The sequence below is a fragment of the Nicotiana tabacum genome, chromosome 10 (genome assembly GCF_000715075.1).
Source record: "Nicotiana tabacum cultivar K326 chromosome 10, ASM71507v2, whole genome shotgun sequence".
NCBI classification, from domain to species: domain Eukaryota; kingdom Viridiplantae; phylum Streptophyta; class Magnoliopsida; order Solanales; family Solanaceae; genus Nicotiana; species Nicotiana tabacum.
The window spans coordinates 83,215,605-83,239,362 of record NC_134089.1 but is presented as its reverse complement, the minus strand read 5'-3'; the positions used below and the strand labels follow the sequence as shown (position 1 = coordinate 83,239,362).

At 37.9% G+C, this 23,758-nt stretch overlaps 1 protein-coding gene across 2 annotated transcripts; it reads left to right on the top strand.

Moving 5' to 3' along the window:
- The first annotated feature begins 16,212 nt into the window (after window positions 1-16,212).
- LOC107825929 (protein RAE1-like) lies at window positions 16,213-23,758 on the top strand. 2 transcript variants are annotated; one of them, XM_016652856.2, is made up of 12 exons: window positions 16,213-16,342; window positions 16,487-16,559; window positions 16,997-17,083; window positions 17,920-17,997; window positions 18,082-18,269; window positions 18,677-18,818; window positions 19,564-19,644; window positions 20,870-20,998; window positions 21,589-21,666; window positions 22,862-22,933; window positions 23,212-23,292; window positions 23,429-23,758. In XM_016652856.2, exons 2-12 carry the CDS (start codon window positions 16,503-16,505, stop codon window positions 23,477-23,479), a joined length of 1,044 nt encoding a protein of 347 aa, XP_016508342.1. In that variant the 5' UTR covers window positions 16,213-16,342; window positions 16,487-16,502; the 3' UTR covers window positions 23,480-23,758. The 2 variants fall into 2 exon arrangements, with proteins under 2 accessions (XP_016508342.1, XP_016508339.1); XM_016652853.2 differs by having other exon boundaries at window positions 16,229-16,369.

Here is a 23,758-nt window from a genome sequence, read left to right as displayed (position 1 = left end):
AGGTTCGATACATGCAAAGTGGATCTTCAAACTTTTTGACAGAAACACACCTCAAACTAGAAAATATCTTCAATTCCATCGATGAAAGTTCTAGGAACAACAGAAAAGCAACGTTCCAGCAATCTTCACCAAAAATCCCTAAATTGCAAAGTTTGGTCGAATGCCGAAAGTTTGATGAAAACAAAAGCCGGTTAGTATTGCTCGATAGAGGATGAAGAGCAAATGAGTATTCTCTGCTCTGATACCATATTAACACTCATGAATAAGCTTGATTCGATGGAATCATCAATGGAGCTCTAGGTCTCCAAAATGTTCATTCAGAGAAAGACAAGAAAGAAAGAGAGATAAAATGAATCGAGCCAATTAAACTTTTTTCCTCTAGTGGTATTTATACTTCAGTGTTCTCATTACAAAAATAGCTGACTACACAATTACAAAAGAAAAATCAGCTAACTATACAATTACAATTGGCTACAATATAAATAAGTGTGTTGAACCACTTATCTCTTATGCTCTTGTTTTGGGCCTAGGTGTAACGGCCCATCAGATAGCCCAACAAAGAGTTTATAGCAAGGATTGATTTCGGTGTGGATATGCATAGAGTCTTCGCACTATCGAATAATTTTTGAAACGAGACTCTTTTCATTAGGTACGTCTTAGATCAGATCTTTGACATGTAAAGAAATTTTAAACACGAAAAGATCTGCCTAAGATTGTTATTGTTTTTTGCTGCATATTACGAACATTTATATGCAATCCTTCAGTTTCATCAAAGTAGGTTCCATGCATCAAATTCTTTTAGAATGCGACTTTTTCTTGAATACTACGTAAATTCAAGTTGCTTTGCGCACTGCATTGCTTTTTCTTTTTATGATATTTTGAAGAACTAAGCATATTTACATGATGAATCTATAAAAGCGTCCCTTAGAAATCCTTATTCCTCCTTTTGAAAATGAAAAATTGAAAGATCACTTGTATGAGTTCCTAATGTTTCTTCTTTCTCTAGGACTAGGATAAGACGTCATACTTTTCGACGACTTACCTATGCTCTATGAGTTTTAGTATCGCATTACATAACTTATACTGGTACAATTTTAACATTTTGGTTTATTATTTATTTGATTAAAAAATAATTTGTATAACTTAATAGAAAAATCTATTATAAATTAGAGAATTATTATAAATAAATATTGCATTCGTCTTGTAAACATGAAAAATTATATAAACTCTTTTTTATAATTTATTTTAAAATTAATCTTATAAACAATACTTGAATAAATGAGAGATAATAACTTAAAGATGCCAATTAAACAAACAATGGCGTAAAAGACATTTAAGATTTATGTGATGTTATTTCGACTTTTTGCTAACACGTAGAATAAGGGCGGTGTCTATATCGAAAAACCAGTTCGGGTTCATGTCGGGTCGTTCTACCACGGAAGCTATCCACTTTATAATGAGGTTGGTGGAACTATATAGGGATAGGAAGAGGGATTTGCATATGGTGTTTATTGACCTAGAGAAGACGTATGACAAAGTCCCTAAAGACATCCTTTGGAGGTGCTTGGAGGTGAAAGGTGTGCTAGTGGCTTACATTAGGGTGATAAAGGATATGGATGATGGAGTTATGACTCAGGTTAGGACTGTAGGAGGTGACTCAAAGCCTTTCCCGGTTGGTATCAAAGCCTAGGTTACATAGGTATCACGATTCATGAGCAGGTTTAGTAGAGTCTCGCGGATCGGTACGGAGACGTCTGTATTTATCCTCGAGAGGCTGTAGAAACTTTAGGAAAAACATCATATTCTTGAAATTCTTGTCGTGCGAATCTGTTGATCCGAGTACTAAACTTCCGTTATTCTATTCTCTCACAGATAGTGAGGACACACGTTATCGGTCAGGATGGGCTACCACCAGTACCACCAGTTGTGGCCACTAGAGGCCGAGGATGCGGTCGAGGTCGCAATAGGGGCAGGGGTGTGGCCCACATAGCAGCTAGGAAAGCACCTGCAAATCCACCAGTTGCCCCAATTCAGGATCAGGTCCCAGTTGTGGACGCTCCAGCAGCACCAGCTGTGCCCATTATAATTTCGGGTCTTCAGGAGGCCTTGGCTTAGATTCTATCAGTATGCACTAGCCTAGCTTAGGCGGTCTCAGTTACTACAGCAGTAGCTACTTCTCAGGCTGGGGGAGGCACTCAAACTCCTGCCGCTCGCACACCTGAGCAGGTCGTGCGGGGACTTCAGACACCAAGGGCACATCCAGCCCAGCCGGTTACAACTGCTCAGGACTATGTATCTCCTGCCATGCCAGAGGACGAGTAGTGTAGGTTGGAGAGGTTTGGTAGACTTCAGCCTCCGACGTTTAATGGTGCAGAGGGCGAGGATGCCCAGGGTTTCATGGACAAGTGTCAGCAGATTCTTCGCACAGCGGCTATTCTGGAGACCAACGGGGTCGCTCCAATTACTTTTTAGTTTTCTGGAACTGCCTTCACTTGGTGGGAGGCTTATGAGAGGCATAGGCCTGTTGGTGCAGCACCCCTTACCTGGCAGCAGTTCTCCGTTCTCTTTCTGGAGAAGTATGTGCCGTAGTCTCGCAGAGAGGAACTATGCAGGCAATTTGAGTGGTTGTGTCAAGGAGAGAGGACTATGATGCAGTATGAGATGAGGTTCTCCGAGTTAGCTCGTCATGCTATTTGGTTGGTTCTGACAGATAGGGAGAGGATTAGGAGGTTTGTGGATGGCCTCACCTATTAGCTTCGTATTCTCATGACAGGGAGAGGGTGTTTGGTGCTACTTTTGAGGAGGTTGTGGACATTGCTCATGAGATTAAGTCAGTTCGTCGCCAGGAGCGACATAAGAGGGAGGCCAAGAGGCCTCGAGGATCTGGAAGTTATGGTGGTGCCCCTTCGAGAGGTCAGTTTCAGCACGACAGAGGCCGTCCATTAAGGCATGCTCAGTCAGCTCGCACAGGTTATCGTGGGGCGTCATCGGGTCATGGTTCTCATGGTTCTCATTAGGGCCAGTCATCACTTAGTGCCCTTCCAGCTTAGAGTTCGTCCCATGCTCCATTAGTTCAACGCTCTTCTATGCCAGGTGCATCTGCTAGTCATTTCGGTGCTAGGGGTTCCCTTTAGTCCCCGTCTCCAGTGCCTGAGAGTTGCTATGAGTGTGGAGAGATGGGTCATATGTGGAGGCAGTGTCCTCGTCGTCTTGCGGGTTCATCTCAGCAGAGGAGTCAGCCATCGGCTTTAGCACCAGTTACTTCACCATCACCCACCCAGCCAGCTAGGGGTGGAGGTCAGTCAGCTAGGGGTCGCCCCAGAGGGGAGGTCGATCAGGTGGCGGTCAGGCCCGTTTCTATGCACTTCTAGCTAGACCCGATGCTATTGCTTCCGATGTTGTTATTACAGGTATTGTCTCAGTTTGCCACAGAGATGCTTCTGTATTATTTGATCCCGATTCCACCTTTTTCTTATGTGTTATCATACTTTGCTCGTTATTTGGATATGCCCCGTGAGTCTTTTGTTTCACATGTTCATGTATCTACTCTGGTGGGCGGTATTGTTATTGTAAACTGTGTGTACCAGTCGTGTGTGGTGACTATTAGGGGTCTAGAGACCCGAGTGGATTTGTTGTTATTGCGTATGGTGGATTTCGATGTCATTTTGGGCATGGATTGGCTATCTCCGTGTCGTGCTATTCTGGACTATTATGCTAAGACAGTGACAATAGCTATGTCGAGTGTGCCACGGATTGAGTGTCAAGGTTTGACTGATTATGTTCCTAGTAAGGTAATTTCATTCTTGATGGCCCAGTGTATAGTTGGGAAGGGTTGTCTTTCGTATGTAGCCTTTGTGAGGGATGTCGGTGCAGAGACTCCCAGTATTGATTCTGTTCCAGTTGTGAGGGAGTTTCCCGATATGTTTCTTGCAGACTTGTCGAGCATGCCACCGGACAGGGATATTGATTTTGGTATTGACCTGGTGACGGGCACTCAGCCCATTTCTATTCCGACGTATCGTATGGCACCAGCAGAGTTGAAGGAGTTAAACGGACAGCTTTAGGAACTCCTTGATAAGGGGTTCATTCGGCCTAGTGTGTCGCCTTGGGGTGCGCTGGTTCTATTTGTGAAGAAGAAGGACGTCACTATGAGGATGTGCATTAATTATAGGCAGCTGAACAAAGTAACAGTTAAGAACAGGTATCCTTTGCCTCGCATTGATGATTTATTCAACCAGCTTCAGGGAGAGAGAGTGTTCTCTAAGATTGATCTCCGTTCAGATTATCACTAGTTGAAGATCAGGGACTCGGATATTCTTAAGACAGCTTTCAGGACTTGATATGGTCATCATGAGTTCTTGGTGATGTCTTTTGGGCTGACTAATGCCCCAGCAGCATTCATGCATTTGATGAACAACGTGTTCCAGCCTTATCTCGACACGTTTGTCATAGTCTTTATTGATGATATTCTGATGTATTCGCGTAGTCAGGAGGAGCATGCAGAGCATTTAAGAGTTGTGTTGCAGAAATTGAGAGAGGAGAAGCTTTATGCAAAATTCTCCAAGTGTGAGTTTTGGCTCAGTTCAGTGGCTTTCTTAGGGCACATGGTGTCTAGCGAGGGTATTCAGGTTGATCCGAAGAAGATAGAGGCGGTTCAGAGTTGGCCCAGACCGTCCTCATCGACAGAGATTCATAGCTTTCTTGGTTTGGCGGGTTATTACCGCCGGTTTGTTCAGGGATTCTCATCTATCGCATCGCCCTTGACCAAGTTGACTCAGAAGGGTGCTTCATTTGTATGGTCGGATGAATGTGAGGAGAGCTTTCAGAAGCTCAAGACTGCTTGACCACAGCTCTAGTGTTAGTTTTGCCATCAACTTCAAGTTTATATACCATGTATTGTGATGCTTCGAGAGTTGGTATTCGGTGTGTATTGATGTAGAAGGGTAGATTTATTTCTTATGTTTCTCGTCAGTTGAAGCCCTATGAGAAGAACTACCCCGTTCATGATTTGGAGTTGGCTGCCATTGTTCATGCATTGAAGATTTGGAGGCATTCTCTGTATGGTGTGTCTTGCGAGGTGTTTACTGATCATCGTAGCCTCCAGCACTTTTTCAAGCAGAAGGAACTCAATTTGAGGCAGCAGAGATGGTTGGAGTTGCTAAAGGATTATGATATTACTATATTGTACCATCCGGGGAAGTCCAATGTAGTGGTCGATGCTTTGAGTTAGAAGGTGGTGAGTATGGGGAGTTTGGCATATATTCCAGTTGGGGAGAGACCTCTTGTAGTTGATGTTTAGGCCTTGGCCAATCGGTTCGTGAGGTTGGATATTTCGGAGCCCAGTTGGGTATTGGCTTGTGTGATTTCTCGGTCTTTCTTATATGATCGCATCAGAGAGTGCCAGTATGATGATCCTTATTTTCTTTTCCTTAAGGACATAGTTCAAAACGATGATGCCAGAGATGTGTCTATTGGTGATGATGGGGTATTGAGGATGCAAGGCCGGATATGTGTGCCCAATGTAGATGGGCTTCAGGAGTTGATTCTGGAGGAGGCCCATATCTCGCGGTATTCTATTCATCCGGGTGCCGCGAAGATGTACCAGGATCTGAGATAACATTATTGGTAGAGGAGAATGAAGAAGGACATTGTGGGATTTGTAGCTCGGTGTCTCAATTGTCAGCATGTAAAATATGAGCATCAGAGATCGGGTGGCTTGCTTCAACAGATGGATATTCCAGAGTGAAAGTGGGAGCGGATCACCATGGACTTTGTAGTTGGGCTCCCATGGACTTTGAAGAAGTTTGATTCTATTTGGGTGATTATGGATCGGGTGACCAAGTACGCGCACTTCATTCATGTGTGTACTACCTATGCTTTAGAGCGGTTGGCAGAGATCTATACTTGGGAGATTGTTCGTTTGCATGGTATCCCAGTTTCCATCATTTCATATAGGGGCACTCAGTATACGTCGCAGTTTTGGAGGTTTGTGCAGTGAGAGTTGGGTACTCAGGTTGAGTTGAGCACAGATTTTCACCCTCAGACAGACGGGCAGTCCGAGCGCACTACTCAGATATTGGAGGACATGTTGCGTGCTTAAGTCATCGATTTCGGAAGGTCATGGGATAAGTTTCTACCGCTCGCAGAGTTTGCTTATCACAACAGCTACCAGTCGAGTATTCAGATGGCGCCATATGAGGCTTTGTTTGAGAGGCGGTGTAGATCTACAGTTGGTTGGTTTGAGCCGGTTGAGGCTAGGCTATTGGGGACAGACTTGGTGCAGGATGCTTTAAAAAAGTGAAGGTAATTAGGGAGAGGCTTCGTACAGCGCAGTCGAGACAAAAGAGTTATGCTGATAGGAAGGTTCGGGATGTGTCCTACATGGTTGGTGAGAAGGTTCTGTTGAAGGTTTCGCCCATGAAGGGTGTTATGAGATTTGGGAAGAAAGGTAAATTGGGTCCTCGGTTCATTGGGCCTTTTAAGGTGCTTCAGAGGATTGGGGAGGTGGCTTATGAGCTTGTTTTGTCACCCAGCTTGTCAAGCGTGCATATGGTATTTTATATTTCTATGTTCCGGAAGTATATTGGGATTCGTCTCATATTTTGGATTTCAGCACGGTTTAATTAGATGATGATTTGACTTATGATATGGAGCCAGTAGCTATTTTGGGGCGTCAGGTTCAAAAGTTGAGGTCTAAGGATATAGCTTCAGTGAAAGTGCAGTGGAGAGGTCGGCTCGTGGAAGAGGCTACTTGGGAGACCGAGAGGGAGATGCGGAGCAGATATCCTTACCTGTTTGAGACTTCAGGTATGTTTCTTGACTCGTTCGAGGATGAACGTTTGTTTAAGAGGGGGAGGATGTAACGACCTGGCCGGTCGTTTCATGAGTTACCGCTCTGTTTCCCCCATTTGTTCTTCTTATTGCTTTGTTTATCGGTTCTATGTGTGACCGGGTTGGTTGGCTTGGGTTCGGGGAGGTTTTGGTAAGGTTTGAGACACTTAGTCTCTTTTGAGGAAACTTAAGTTGGAAAAGTCAACCGGATGTTGACTTATGTGTTAAAGGGATCGGATGTGAGTTTCGATGGTTTGGATAGCTTCGGGAGGTGATTTGGGACTTAGGCATGATTGGAATGTGTTTTGGAGGTCAGGAGTAGATTTAGGCTTGGCGAGATTGGAATTTCGGCATTTTTCGGTTGATAGGTGAGATTTTGATATAAGAGTCGGAATAGAATTTTGGGAGTTGCAGTAGTTCCTTTGTGTCATTTGGGATGTGTGTGCAAGATTTCAGGTCATTCAGACGTGGTTTGATAGACTTTTTGATCAAAAGCGTAGTTTAGAAGATTTTGGAATTCTTAGGCTTGAATCTGATGCGAATTCGGTGTTTTTATGTTGTATTGAGCATTCCGAAGATTGGAACAAGTTTGAATGATGTTATGGGATATGTTGGCATGTTTGGTTGAGGTCCCGGGGCCTCCGGTGAGTTTCGGGTGGTCAATCGGACCATTTCATGTTGTGAAAATTTGCAGAAATCTGCTGTTGAGTGTTGCAGACAATTAGCCTTCGCATTCGCGAGTGGACCCTCGCGTTCGCGAAGGGTTAGCAGGTGAGTCTGGAGTTTTAGCCTACGTGTTTGCGAGGGAGGTCCCGCGTTCGCGAAGGGCTGGGCCATTGAGCATCGTGTTCGCAAAAAGGGGAGCCGCGTTCGCAAAGGTTGAGCTGTGGAATCATCGTGTTCGCGAGGTAGTGGTTGTGTTCGCGAAAGAGGGAAATGTGGTCAACGTCAGTTTGTGCTTCGCGAACGCGAGGCTTTGACCGCGTTCGCAAAGAAGGATTTGAATACCTGGGCAGAATGTTTAAATAGCCATTGTCCGCAATTTTGGGGCTAACTTCCACCATTTTTTAGCAATTTTGAAGCCTTTTGAAAAAGATTGAAGAGGGATTCAAGGGGGTACACTTGGAGGTAAGATTTATGGACTTAATACTCAATTCTAATGTGGATTCTACCTAATTAATCATGGAATTTAAGCCTAATATTGAAGAACTAGGGCTTGTAATTGGAGACCTAAAATTTGGGATTTGAGGGGTCGTTTGTGGTTGGATTTTGATGCTTTTGATACGAATGAACTCGGGGAATGATAAGGAGGCTATTGATGTAAATTTTATCGTAATCCGAGAGGTGGGCCCGGGGGTCAGGTTTGGCCAATTTCGGGATTTGTGTTGTAATTTGATTTCTTTTGCGTGGGCTTTGTTCCCTTAGCATATTTTGATGGTTTTGCGCTGATTTTGGTTAGATTTGGAGCATTCGGAGGTCGATTCGAGAGGCAAAGGCATTGCGGGCTTGATATTTGGACCGGATAAAGGTGAGTAATGATTGTAAATATTGTCGTGAGGGTATGAAACCCCAGATTACACATCGTTGTGCTATATTGAGGTGACGCACACGCTAGATGACGACGTGGGCTCGTGCACCATTGAGGATTGTGACTTAGTCCATCCCGAATGACTGTTTTACCGCGTATTTGATTGAAAACTATTTGCTATCATCATGTCTTGGGTTGAATGCCATATTTAGGCCTCATACCAATTATTTGGACCCTTAGGGGATTTTTATTGATATTTTCTCACTGTTTTGACTTTATACTTATACTCAGTCATGCTATATTCTATTGTTTTCATAACTCAACCATGTTTACTCGGTTTTAACACATTAAATGATATTCTAAATGATAATTTGAGCTGAGCATCATGTTTTACTGTTGCCCGAGTGGCTTATGAGATTCTTTCTGAGTAAGGCCGAGAGCCTGTGTTATGAGGATACACTGATTTATGAGTATGAGGCCGAGGGCCTGAGATGGTATGCCACGAGGTGGCTTGTTGATATGAGGCCGAAATCCTATTGATTATGCCACGATATGGCTTGATATTGCGCTTGGGCCGTAAGGGGCCCCTCCCGGAGTCTATACACCCCTAGTGAGCGCGGGTACCCATTGTGATATGAGATATAGCCCGAGGGGCTGGTGTTCTTCCATGATATTGCCCGAGGGACGGATTTTATGTGTTTATCTGTTCTAGATGCTTTTTCACTTAATTGTTTAATTGTTAAAAAGGTGTTTTAAGGAAGCTTCTTCTGAACTAAGGTGTCTTTATATGTTTTCACTATTTCATTATTTTTATTGGTTTTATACTGCTTCTTTATAGCATGTTGATGTGCTTTTACGTGATTTCTTATCGCTTAGTCTTCATTGATTATTATTACTCATTGAGTTTGAGTACTCACTTTACTCCCTGCACCCCGTTTGCAGATTCAGGCGCTTCAGGTCCTACTTGCGAGGGTTGAGAGCTTCCAGCAGATTTCAGAGATTCACTAGGTAGCTGCTCGGCGTTCGCAACCCAGTGCTTCTTCCCCTATCTTATTTTTCCTTGTTTAGTTCTGTAATAGACTATGTAGACTTTTCCTGTCTTTATTCGGATAGTAGATGCTCATGACTGGTGACACCCCGATGTCGGGCTATGTCTATTCCACAATTGTATTGTTTCACCTTATTTGGGATTATTATTATGATTAAGACTTAATTTGTATTATTTAATTGCTTAAAATGAATTGATTTGCTCTGGCGATGGACGCACTGACACACCATATCCAAGGAGAGGTGCCATGGTGTATGTTGTTCGCTGATGAAATAGTTGTGATTGATGAGACGCGAGACGACGTTAATGGGATATGATAAGTAGGACTAAGATGGAATATGTGGAATGTAAGTTCAGCGATATGACGGGGGAAGCAGATGTGGAAGTCAGGCTTGACTCATAGGTCATCCTCAAGAGAGAAAGTTTTAAGTACTTAGGGTCAATTATCCAGGGAGATGGGGAGATCGACGGGGATGTTACGCACCGTATTGGGGTGGGGTGGATGAAATGGAGGTTAGCGTCTGGAGTCCTGTGTGACAAGAATGTGCCACCGAAATTCAAAGGTAAATTCTATAGAGTAGTGGTTAGACCAGCCATGTTGTATGGAGCTGAATGTTGGCCAGTCAAGAATTCACATATCCAGAAGATAAAAGTAGCAGAAATGAGGATGTTGAGATGGATGTGTGGGCATACTAGGCTGGATAAGATTAGGAATGAAGATATTCGGGAGAGGGTGAGCATGGCTCCTGTGGACGGCAAGATGCGGGAAGCGCGACTTAGATGGTTCAAACATGTGCGGAGGAGAAGCCTAGATGCACCGGTTAGGAGGTGTGAGCGGTTGACTTTGGCGGGTACGAGAAGAGGAAGAGGGCGGCCAAAGAAGTATTGGGGCGAGGTGATCAGGCAGGACATGGCGCGACTTCAGATTTTCGAGGACATGGCTCTTGATAGGAACATGTGGAGGTCGAGCATTAAGGTGGTGGGCTAGGGGATAGTCGAGAGTTCTTCCCTCTTTGTACCGGGTAGACTGATAGAGTTCTGTTTAGGTTTGTTAGCGGTCTATGTTGTGTTCACATGGTTGGTTGCATAGTTTTGTGTTATTGTCTTTTCCCTTATTCGTTGTTGTTATTTTCTTTCTGGCATCTTTTGTTGTTACATGCCTTTTCTTTTATTTCTTTTCTGATATTATTGTCTCTCTTGTTGAGCCGAGAGTCTCCTGGAAATAGCATCTCTACCCTTTTCGGGGTAGGGGTAAGATCTGCGTACACTCTACTCTTTCTAATAATATTTATGTGATTCTTAAAAGTGTATGCTCATGGTTATGGGGTACACGTGCAACGCTCGATTCAACTATGAACCATATCATACTATATTTTAAGCATGAAGATCAAAAATTGAATGTGAAAGACTAAAATAACCCTAGAATATTGTTGGACTTTTATGTCCTTAAGAGTTATATTAATATTTAATAATACCTTCAATATTAATAAAAAAAATATAAGCTATAAAATTTAGTTTTGTAACATTAAATTTGCTTTGTCAAAGAATTTATTAAGGCACATGTATCTAAATTTCTTCACTATACAAAGTTAAGCTCTTTAACTTCTCATGCGTATAATACTCTTTCTGTTTACTTTTACTTGTCCACTATACTAAAAATATATTTTCACTTTTACTCCATTATACTAAATCAAGAGAAAAATAATCTATTTTTCTTGTTTTACCATTATTATTAACTACTCATTCCCCAGATCAATTCCCAAGACTTTTGAAAATGCTATCATTATTATGGGTAAAAGTGTAAAAATACATACTTCATTTATTTTTTCTTAAAAGGAGTACAAAGTCAAAAGTGGACAACTAAAAATAAATGGAGGGAAAAAATTTTAGAGCTAATATTTTTTGTTCTTATATTTTATCTTCTTCTTCTATTTTTTCTTAGCTTAATCAGATTGTTATGATTTTTAAGTGCAATTCTTTTCTTATAAATGCAATCATGATTCAAGTGGTTTACTGTCCATATACAAAACAATACAATTTTATCAATTTTGTACTAATTATATGGGATGCACGTGCCCAAGAACTAATTAACAATAAAATAGTAAATGAAACCCAAATACTTGGCAATTAATGTGTGGAATCCAAAGATACTCTACTCTTAGAAGCTAGCAATACTTACATTGTTTCCCTTCTTATGGAACAATTGATGTTGATGTTTCTTCTCTTATTCTTATGTTATCAATTTTGTTGGTATTTCTTTATTATTATAAGATTCTTGATGAAGAGTTAGTCCTAATAACGTGTACGGAGAATATCGACCTTACGTCACTCCGAATGGTTCATAATATGATTCCAATGAGTCATGTATATATATATATATATAATATATATATATATATATATATATATATATATATATATATATATATATATGTATGTATCTATTTTACTCTATCGAGCCGCGCTATAGTTGGCCGGGTACGACACCTATCAGTTGGGTTTTACCGAGTTCCATATGGTCGGGTATATTTTACCGAGCCTATTACTGACGGGTACGATATGATGATGATAATGCCCACAGAGGCCTATGTTTTAAAAGTTTATGTATATATATGTATGTAACACACATTTCATGTCAGTAGCGGTCAGAGGTATCCAGATGTTACAGGTTGTATATCCTCTCTCCCTGTTTACATTACTGTTCTTACTTATGCTTTCCTGCCTTACATACTCAGTACTTTATTCGTACTGACGTCCTTTATATTTGTGGATGCTGCATGTCGTGCTGAAGGTCCTGATAGACAGGTAGACGCAGCTCCCCCACCATAGTAGGCTTCCTAGTTTAGCGGTTATTGGCAAGATCCCTTCTCCGGACTTGTCGTGATCTTGGTATGCATTTTTGTTATAGATATTATGGGTATGTCGTGGCCCTGTTCCGGTAATGTTACAGCACTTATGCTCCTTTAGAGGCTCATAGACAGGTGTCGACTCATGTATAGTTTGGTATGTCTTGTCGGCTGATTTTTGTTGTATAGTCTTTCATGGGAGCATGGTAGCTTGTACCTTATATGTAGTTTCTTGGCAGTCTTGTCATCCCATGCCGTGTATGTTCCTTACATTATCTTTCTTGTTTGTTGTTCATGATCCATATCCACCATTTATAATGATCTCGTCGGCCCTTAAAGATAATAAGGAAGGTTAGATAAAATGTACGTTGGTGCTCGGCAAGTATGGCCCGGGTGCTAGTCATGACCCTCCAGTTTGGGTCATGACAATAACAACCAATCCTAAAACATCATACGGACTCAGTCAAACTCTCAAATCACATTAAACAATGCTAAAACCACGAATCACCCTCCAATCCAAGCATAATGAACTTTAACTCTCAAGAATTCTACAACCGATGTCGAAACCAACCAAATCATGTCCGATTGAACCCAAATTTTTGCACAGAAATCATATTCTACACTACGGACCTATTTCAACTTCCGGAATTGTCTTCTGACTCCGATATCAAAATTTCACTACTGGTCCGAAAACTCAAAAAAATCAAGTTTCGGCATTTCAAGCCTAAATAAGCTACGGACCTCCAAAATTCAATCCGGACATGCCCCTAAGCCCGAAATCACCCAACGAAACTAACGGAATCGAAAGAATTCCATTCCGAAACCGTTTTCATATTGCTCCGATTACGGTCCAAATTCTAAAGCTTAAGCTTTCATTTGGGGACTAAGTGTCCCAAAACACTCCGAAGCTCAAAATGAATCATCCCGACAAATCAAAATAGCATAAATAAACATGAAAAAATAGTTAATAGGGGATCGGAGCATTAATTCTCAAAACAACCGGCTAAGTTGTTACAATTTCGTTGAAAGCTGTAAAGTACTTCAAGGAGAATCATTACAAGCTGTGATTTAATGTAAACGATTCAATCCCTAACAAGTCTTTACGCTACTGAAATAAAAATGCAAAGAAAGAAAATTTCTGAATAGAGCGTCGGAGCTAATTCCCATCATTTTCTTTATCTTTCCGGTTAAATTTTAGAGTAGAGTGTCCAATATGAGAACTCATGCAACTTCCATTTTTGTTCAAGTCAAATTTTACGTACGATTTTATCTCTACTCATCATTAACTTCTACTATTTGCTGAGTTCAATGACATAAGCGTCATTTATGATTTATTTTTTTCCTTTTTCAGCTATTGAAGTGATTAGCGTACTAACCAGCCAGGGGAAGCAATATGTTTTGTTGTAAATGAAGATAAATTCTCTGTTCATCAGCCTGCCATTGTGGTCAATATACTTGCTACTCATAGCACCAGAAACTACAGTGTAGTACCTTCTACTTTCGTGCTTATTGCAAATAAAAATGGTTGTTCATACACTTATTTCTATTACATAAGTCTTTTGCCTATGATTATCTTGTTTCATTCCGGTATAGATCGGTGTCTTTTAAGAAACACTTTTATTAGCTTGAAAACATTCTCAGCTAAGATTTGAAACTGTGTAGTAACTACTTACCAGCATATTTTCTAATAAAGTTGGCATTTTCCTGTTGAGTTACCATGAATATGATACTTTGTTTAGGTTGTTTTTCTATAAGTTCATTCTTATCCCTTTATAAACAAAATAAAAAAAAAATAACTGAAAAAAGTTGCATGATAACCACCAACAGCTCAAGAAGAAAGTTATTCACCTATTTTAATCACTATGTTTGGGCTCGTGCCAGGCACGGGCTTCTACCCATCTAGTAAATGGATATACGTGCAGAAGTTAAATGGAAAAATTTATGAATGGGGAACTTAGAGATTTAAAATTCCCAAAAGAAGATTTACAAATATAGGAATTATGAATGGATATACTTTTTCAAGGTATTTCTTTATTATTATAAGATTCTTGATGAAGAGTTAGTCCTAATAACGTCCTAATAACGTCCTAATTAACCCGTTAAGAATATATATATATATATATATATATATATATATATATATATATATATATATATATAATATGTTCAAACAATTAAGAAATTATTTTTATATGATTAAAATAAAAATTTAAAATATAAATAACTTTCTAATATAGGTAATTTTGCTAATGAAAATTAAAAATTAAATTTGTATCTTAAAGCTAAAAAAAAGAAATTTTAACTGCATCTAATACAAAAATAATTATAAGATAACTCAATATATTTGTAACATAATCATCAAATATATGTATTAATATTTTAGACTAATTCAATTTTATAATTTAAAATAAAATATGATATTATTCTGGTTAAAGGTAAAAAATTAATATCAAAATAATTAAAATTTATAATAGGGATGAAAATGTATTAAAAAAATAGAGATAGTGTGAGGATGCTTATACATTAAATTAATTTAAAAATAAATAAATTAAAAAATTAAATTATATTTAAAAATATTACAATAAATTTAAATGATTAAAAAAATTTGAATGCATAAAAATATACCAAATTTCAAGAATAAAACATTTATATTTTAAGGACTATTAAAAGAACAATAAGCAAGATATTAATTAAAAGACTTTAATAAAAAAATATATGATAGTAACATAATATTAAATAATAAATAATACAATAACTATAAGAAAAAATAAAAGAAAAAAGAATTTGCGTAAAAATAATGTGATGAATAAGATATATTAATTTTTAGATAAAAACAAAGTGATAGTAAGAAGTTTGTTAAAATAATATGATCTAATTTGCTCAAACAAGACAGATCGCAACATGATAAGTTTAGTATTCTTTGATACTGACAGCAAAACGAAGTGCAAATACTAAAATCAAGTAGTTAGGTTGCTACAAATAAAAAATAAAATAATTTGTGCACTACGAGATTTGAACAATAATTTCATATCCTACTTCATAATTAATATCTAATGTTATATAATTTTTATCTGAGAGGTTTATATTTTAAGGTTATTTGCACATGATTCAAATAACCAACATCACAATTTAACATGATTTGTGTCTGCGCATCGCGCGGGTACTAATACTAGTTTTTTCTTAAAAGGAATACAAAGTCAAAAATGGACAACTAAAAATAAATGGAGGGAAAAAATTTTAGAGCTAATATTTTTTGTTCTTGTATTTTATCTTCTTCTTCTATTTTTTCTTAGCTTAATCAGATTGTTATGATTTTTAAGTGCAATTCTTTTCTTATAAATGCAATCATGATTCAAGTGGTTTACTGTCCATATACAAAACAATACAATTTTATCAATTTTGTACTAATTATATGGGATGCACGTGCCCAAGAACTAATTAACAATAAAATAGTAAATGAAACCCAAATACTTGGCAATTAATGTGTGGAATCAATATCGAAAGTAGTTTCAGACTTTCAGTAACCCTAATGGTAAGATTTTTAATTGATAATCACTTATAGTTTCGTGTTACATGTGAACATTTTAATAGGTGCATGTTCAATTTTTAATGCCAGGTTTCTCCTTTGTTTTTTTTCCTGATCCCACAATATATAAGAATTTACAAAAAGTTCATTTTCAATTTGAATTTTATTGCTTTATTGCACTTCATAATCAAGTTTGTTACACATTTAAAATGCTATAATTTGGAAATAACTCGGATTGCAGTCATATAAGTATTAATTTTTTAAAATATTATTTTTATATAGTAGTAAATTTGTATTAAATTTTAACCCCATGTATTCGGATCACAACCGCGCCTTCGTTCTTAAACCTCTCCGACGAAGATATCACAAAAGTTTGAAATTTGATTTTCTTCCCACAATTTCTCTCCGTAAAAGAAAAAGGAAGAAAAAAGAAAAATAGGAAATACATTAGCCTTAGCTTAAAACACACGCCCAGTCTCTCTATATATAAGCTTAACTCTCTAATTCCAAATTATACGCTTGAATCTTTCTGTTAATTCTACGAGTCTCAATCAAGCACTAGGGTTCGTTTTCAGTAGCACATCCTCATTGTAATGATTATTCTTTACCAATCTGTTATTTGCACGGAATTTATGGTACTTTTATTCTAAATATTTCATTCAATCTAATTTCTTACGTTTCTTTTCCGGCTTTGTTGTTCATTGTAGCTATTAAACTGCGTCAATGTCGATATTCGGTGCCGCTGCTGCGGCAAACACGAATCCGAATAAGTCTACCGAGGTATTCTCACTTTCTTCAGTTTTTGTTAATTTATTCCAAGTTTATTATCTGCTTTTACAAGTTTCTTTGTCCCAATTTGTTTCGTTGGGGAAGTCGAAATACTGTTTCCTTTGATTCCGATTTTTCAAGCTTTTTTTATATAAAGAATTTGGGAGTTTTGGTGTTTTTTTTTTTAATTTAGTTTCTAAATATGTATATAATTTAAGGAATGTAAATTCAGATTAGTGCTGAAAATCAGTTGTGTTGACTATCGTGCTCTAAATCCCAATCCCTTTTGGGACGGAGGGAGTACGAATCTAAACGCAAAGTTTCTAGTCTATGTTATTCTTGAATGAAACTAGCGAATGTTGCTAGTTCTTGGCTGTTTTAATTTTGAGGGTATTTTTTTTCATGCTTGAAATTTGTGCATATAACATTTTGGGTAATGTACTTGAAAGGTTCAACAACCTCCTAGCGATTCTGTATCAAGCCTGTGCTTCAGTCCCAAGGCTAATTTTCTGATTGCTACTTCATGGGATAACCAGGTTCGTTTGCTTCCCGTTGATATTTTCCATCTCTCTTAAATATTTTTAATGGGTCATATTACTTTTTGAGTAAGGATAACTATGAAATTTAGATAACCGTAATTTGCCTTAAATATAAATACACCTGATTCCGTTTGTATTCTTTCCGCTCAATTCAGGTCTATTTATGGTTTACTTGTAAATAGACCTGAATTGAGCGGAAAGAATACAAACGGATTCATATAGTTGAACCGAACTGATTGGGGATTGGGGATTGAGGTGTCGTGGAGTGATATTACTTTTTATGCATGAAGAACTAAACATTTGACGCTGTCCAGTTAGTGATCCCAGTTTTTAGTCTGTCCAAATAGGCTGCTCACATAATATTAGAAAAGTTTAAAATCGCTCGCGTAGATAACTCTTTCTTTGGACCTAATACATATGTGATAGTTAATGGTGACAGGAAATCATGGCACACTTAATATGTAAACTTTTTCAAAGTAGATTTTAATTTCTCATTGAATGTAGTTGCTAAAACCTCAAGTGGGATGGATGATATTCTAAATATTTTTTTCAAGCAAAGCTAAAAGGCGGAATAGGGTGTAGTACAGAGACAAAGACTGTTTACAAGTTTAACTTAGGAGATCTTTTTAATTTAGTGGTGAGCCTGGACATGGAGGAATGACCATGTTAGTTACACTCCATATAGGGTTTTATTAATGGGTCAGTAAGATCTTAGGACTGGGAAGTTGGGACAAAAAAAGAATTAGGTATAACGGCCTCTCTTCTATTTCTAGATGGTTTTCATTGTTAGGTGCAACTGGATATCAATCTTTATTCTGTGAAAACTTTTCTAGGTGCGATGCTGGGAAGTAATGGGAAGTGGAACCAACGTTGGAACCGCACCCAAGGCCTCTATATCACATGAGCAACCGGTAATATATGGGCAGCTTTGTGGTAAATTTACACTTCTTGCTTTATGACTTGGATTTATTAGCTATACAATCTATGTCTGGCAGGTTTTATGCTCAGCTTGGAAGGATGATGGAACGACTGTCTTCTCTGGAGGTTGTGACAAGCAAGTGAAAATGTGGCCACTAGGTGGTCAAGCTGTAACAGTAGGCATGCATGATGCTCCAGTCAAGGACTTGGCTTGGATCCCAGAGATGAGTCTCTTGGTCACAGGAAGCTGGGATAAGACTCTGAGGTAAATGGAATTTGAAGTTGGATTTTAGGAATTTGCTGCATATTGCATTTCTGAAAAATATCCGTCTCAGTACATCTAACTTTTTTCTTTCTGTGGGTGGCTGGAGAATTGCAGTTTCAAACTATTGTTTTGCTAGTCAAAAAGATGATTCGTGTAGAAAATCATAAGTTTTTGGCATTAATTTACTCAAAATTGTGCATCTGGGGGTTTCGTTTCACTTTCCTGCATATTAGGTCATAAGTTTCTATATGTAGTCAATCAAGAGTCCTCTTTCTTTCAGGTTCTTTTTTGGGGTTCACATGCTAAGAAATTCTTACCTTTTAAAAAAAAATCACGTTCATCAATGCCAGGATTCTGTAATAAATTTTGCATTTAACATTGTAATCCTGGGCACAATCTTCTCACAGGTACTGGGATTTGAGACAGCCAAATCCAGCACATGTCCAACAACTTCCTGAGCGCTGCTATGCACTTACGGTGAAACATCCTCTGATGGTTGCTGGCACGGCTGATAGAAATCTTGTAGTTTTCAATCTGCAGAATCCTCAGGTATTATTCCTCATGTTTGGTGGAATTATTCTAGAAACTGGAAAAGGTCACTGAATTCATTTGTTAGTGTAGTGTGCCATATCCGAAGATATTAACTGCAATAAAAGTACCCTCCAAAGATATTAACTGCACTAAAAGTACCCTCCAGCAGTTGTGGTTTATTGCTACAGTTATTCTGTCTGTGCTTTATGATTTTACTGGAGAGAGACTAGTTTGTCAAGTCTTGGTCTTTCTACAATTTTGGCAGCCAACTATTGTTTTGTAGGTGCCAGGTCACTCTGTGGATAGAGTGATAAAACTACTAATGTAATATAATATTTACTAAATTCTTAATATATCCAGACCTACATTTGACGAAAGGTTGTCATATTACTAAAGCCTTTTCTGAGAGCATTTTTAGTTCCGAAAAATTGAAGTTGAAGGCTTGCATGTTAACCAAAATAAACATTAGAATGTTAATAACATCAATTTCATAGGTTTTGCGACATATTTTTCTTCTTACTCCCACTACTCACTAGTTAAAAAAGGGGAAGGATAGAGAAAGCTTAAGGATACTACATATTCTCAAGATAAGAAATAGAAAAGCCGAGTTACACATACAGAAATTCTTTTGTTGGATATCCAAGAACTAATCATTTTGCAGTTTCCACATACTACGAGCATTCCCTTGTAAATGCTAAAAGTTTATACTTATTATTGTGGCCACCACGCTATGAAGTTGAGTTGTTACTTAAAATTATTGCAGACTGAGTTCAAGAGGATTACCTCTCCCTTAAAGTATCAGACTCGGTGTTTAGCTGCCTTTCCTGATCAACAAGGTTTCTTGGTGAGTAGCTATTTCATAATGTAATTGCTCTGTTGCATGATCTAATACCTTTTTGTGTATGCTATGTTAAGCTGTTCACTCTTTTTTTTTACCCAACTTATACAAATGCCTAAGAACCCACAAATTGGAGTAGGATTAGTAGAATGATCTCAGAGCTTATAAGTTTGAGCTGATATAAGTTTCTCCTCTATCAAACTAAAGATAATAAAGAGACAAAACTAGAAGAGTGTTATTACCTTTGGTTTGCCAAGTTCATCCAACACTTTGCAATTAGATAGTCAAGGTGTTTTCTTCTTGATGAGAAGTGGTCTTACCTTTTTCTTCCGCTGGAAATGACTGATGCGCACAAGATACCTCCTGTTACACTAGAATTACGTGGAGTGTTTGAAAACTGATAACATACTCTTACCATCTTACATTACTTAAATCATACTGTTCTTCAAAGTTTTAGGCAACCTGTGCTGCCTTAAGGAGGAGGTAGATCACTGGGTTGGGTTTCACACAATTGAGTGATGCAAGCTGATTTTGCAAAGTTTCTCTTTGTGATGCTGGCAGTATTCTCTTTATCTGCCCTAGAACTTTTATCTTTATCCTTCTTTTCAGTAGCTATCTATCTTATGGAAACAGTCCAAACTCTTTAAACTCCTTTGCCCTCTCTCTCATAAAATTTTATTTTCTCTTTTCTCTCTTTTTCCTGTGGTATGTTTTTGGGGAGAGGGTGGATGGAGGAAATGATTGGACTTTCTTGAATTATCAAAAGTGTGAGAGAAGCAACCAAGGAAGCTTTGTATTAACAGTGAACTGAACTCTTGTAGATGTTTTGTTTGTAAAGCATTTTGGATCTTACACAACAAAATCCAAGAAAGGAAAAGACAACAAGTGTTACAGGGTGATCCAAGGTTGTTATTGAGATAATGGAAGGAGGACCAACTCCCCTTTGCTTATGCGTTATGATGTTTAAAGACACCTCTACTGAATATTCCTCCTTAAGAAAAGACACTTCTACTGATCTACTCTAGTTATTTTCTGAAAATGAGTTTTGTGGTGTCTTTGGGTTTAACTGTCCGAAGCATTCTTGAAAGGTTTCCCTATGGGTTATAGCTTATTTCTATTCTTGCATGCTGTCTGAAAAATTCGTCATATTTGATTTGTGAATACATTATATGAGGATGCGCTAGGTTCTTTAGGTACTTCTCATTTTAATGTTATACATCCTATATTTTAGGTTGGCTCAATTGAAGGACGGGTTGGTGTGCATCATCTTGATGATTCACAACAAAGTAAAAATTTCACATTCAAGTGCCACAGGGAGGGCAATGAAATTTACTCTGTCAACTCTCTGAACTTCCATCCTGTAAGATCTTTTTTCTCTCTCTCTCTATATATATAGCATCCTGATTCTCTATAAATTTTGCTCTTTCTATTTTATGTTGCATCTATTTGGAGGTAGAGGATGTGTTGCTGTCTCTCATGTCTTTTCTTATGATGTCTAGTGGATAATAATGTTGACCAAGAAAAATTGCCCGTCAATTGCTGCACGAACTATGTTTAGCAAGTTATTGCTAATAAGCCGATATATGGTGCTGTACATTTCTGGTCTTGTGTAATTAAGATCTAAAAGGTTTATGGTTGTGGCATTTCAGCTGCCCTTACCTTTAGACTGGTATTCTTAGTTTAGGTGTAACTGAATCAATCATTATAAAATTCAAGTGTATCTCCTATAATCTGCTCTGAGCTCTGTTAAGTGTAAGAGCAAGTGACTTGAAAGTATATAGCAAGGTTGTATCAATAAGCAAACTGAACACAGAATTGATAAATACAATAGCGGACTAGCTTCCTACAGTTGGTCCTCAGGGAAGATGTTTAGACTTTATACTACTAAATACTGCTACTAATATTGCTACTTCAACTCATTTTCCATGTCTTACATGCTGCCTCACCCAGGTTCATGGAACATTTGCAACTGCGGGATCTGATGGCGCCTTCAACTTTTGGGACAAAGACAGCAAGCAGAGGCTTAAGGTATACTTGAGCTTTTTAAGTGCTAGTTTCTGCAAAGTTCATTGTCTTACTTTTATGAATACAAGAATTAGTCTTTCTTAGAATGGACTTCTCATACATATAAATGCATGAACTTGATAAGGCATCTTACTTTTTTTTGAATATCCTAGTTTCTGGACAATAAAAGACAAAATATCTCTTTTCATTTTCTTTATTCATTAATTTGCTTTTATTATGACAAAATGAAAACTTTTCATCTAGCAAAAGAGGATTGCTCTATAAGATCTTACTTGGCCGACATGACCTTTCTGAAAATTAGGTTTTTCTATGGGAGTACCAATGATTTCTCGGTCTTTATCTTGCAAATTTATAATCAGGTGACCCATAAATAGTAGCAGACAGTCATTCATTAAGCAAAGGAAATACTACTTCTGGGGCTTTTATTTATGAGAAAATCATTATGTTATGTCCTCAGCTACCTTTTATTGCTTTGATACAAACTGTCTCTCTCTTGAAGAGACTTTATGGCTTTCTTTAAATTGGTCATATATGGAGTTGCAAGTAAAGAAAAATATAATCAAAAAGAACAACAAATCAGAACATATCAAGACAGTTGTTTGCTTGTGACCCTCATTTATCTCAGCTGCAACCTCACTTATGCTGATCTGAGTTTTCTGGTTCATTCTCCGTGCAACAGTAATGGCTCAATACCAACCTAGTTGGTGCAGCTATATGAATTCTCAATGTCCATTCCGCTCCACTTAACCCATTTCATCCTAATACTCCATAATTTGTCTTTTACAGTTTAATCCTCACTTCATGTGACACTTTCTATTTTGGAACATCCTAAAATGTGTCAATGTTTGACACAATCTTATTCTTATTCAATTTTGACAACTTCAACGATTCAAATCCATAAACTATTAAATTTTTGACCTTAGATGTGATATTTTCATCAAACAACTTTTCGATCATTACTATAACTATTTATCATCATCAAATCTAACATCTTAAATCTGTTCCAATCAAGTAGTGCTATATTAAGTTGGACGCTGGCATGCTTTTCAATTATACTAGCATGTTTTAATACTGGCTCATTCTTTATAGCATGTTATAATTTTAAGCGGAAGAAGACAAGAATGGTTTGTATTTAACATTTGCAGCCTCTTCAACTTTGGCATCTTGTTTTATGAGTTTTCTATGTGTGTTTCTTTAGGCAATGTCAAGATGCAGCCAGCCTATACCTTGCAGCGCTTTCAACCATGATGGCTCAATATATGCATATGCGGTATGTTTTTGGTGACTTTTATTCAGTAGAAACTAGAACTTCTACTATGAGTATCCTTTTGTAGTTCACACTCACCCTCTCCCTAGGATACTTATCCCAGTTCCCGTGTAGCCTTTTCCCTAGCCAAAACGAATGCATAATGGAACTTCTTTTTCTCTGTATTTTCCCCTAATTCTTGAAACTGCTGACGTCTTGTTGTCACCAACTCTTCTGATTCTCTAAGTCTTGCATGCAAATTTACTTCTGTATCCAATTTGATTATCAGGTTTTGTTTGTAGGTTTGTTATGATTGGAGTAAGGGTGCAGAAAATCATAATCCATCAACCGCAAAAACATACATTTACTTGCACTTCCCACAGGTATATTCCACGAACAACAGAACCTTAGTGTTTCTTAGTGTTTGAACCATATATACTAATCAATCCCCAATAGAAAGAAAAAGAAATTATTAGTGTTTAAAGGCAAAAGACGATTAATTTATGCTATTTCATGCAGGAGTCTGAGGTTAAAGGCAAGCCTCGAATTGGGACTAGCGGTAGAAAGTGAAGTCAGCAGTAAAGCTACTTGTCACCATTTTGGGGAAAAGTGTGTTTTTGTTCTGTACATGGAGATATTTCCGTTTTGGGGGGTTTCTGTATGCATATACAATTTGTTAGTCGGAATAGGAGTTTTTAACTTTGAAAACTGAAAAGAAAAGTTCTTCCTAGATGATGATTTGAGAAAGATATTCTTTGTTAGCACTTTACTATATCAGAATGGGCCTTAGATATTAGATAATGGGATTTTTACCTATTTATACCATATATCAAACCTTATTACCAAAAA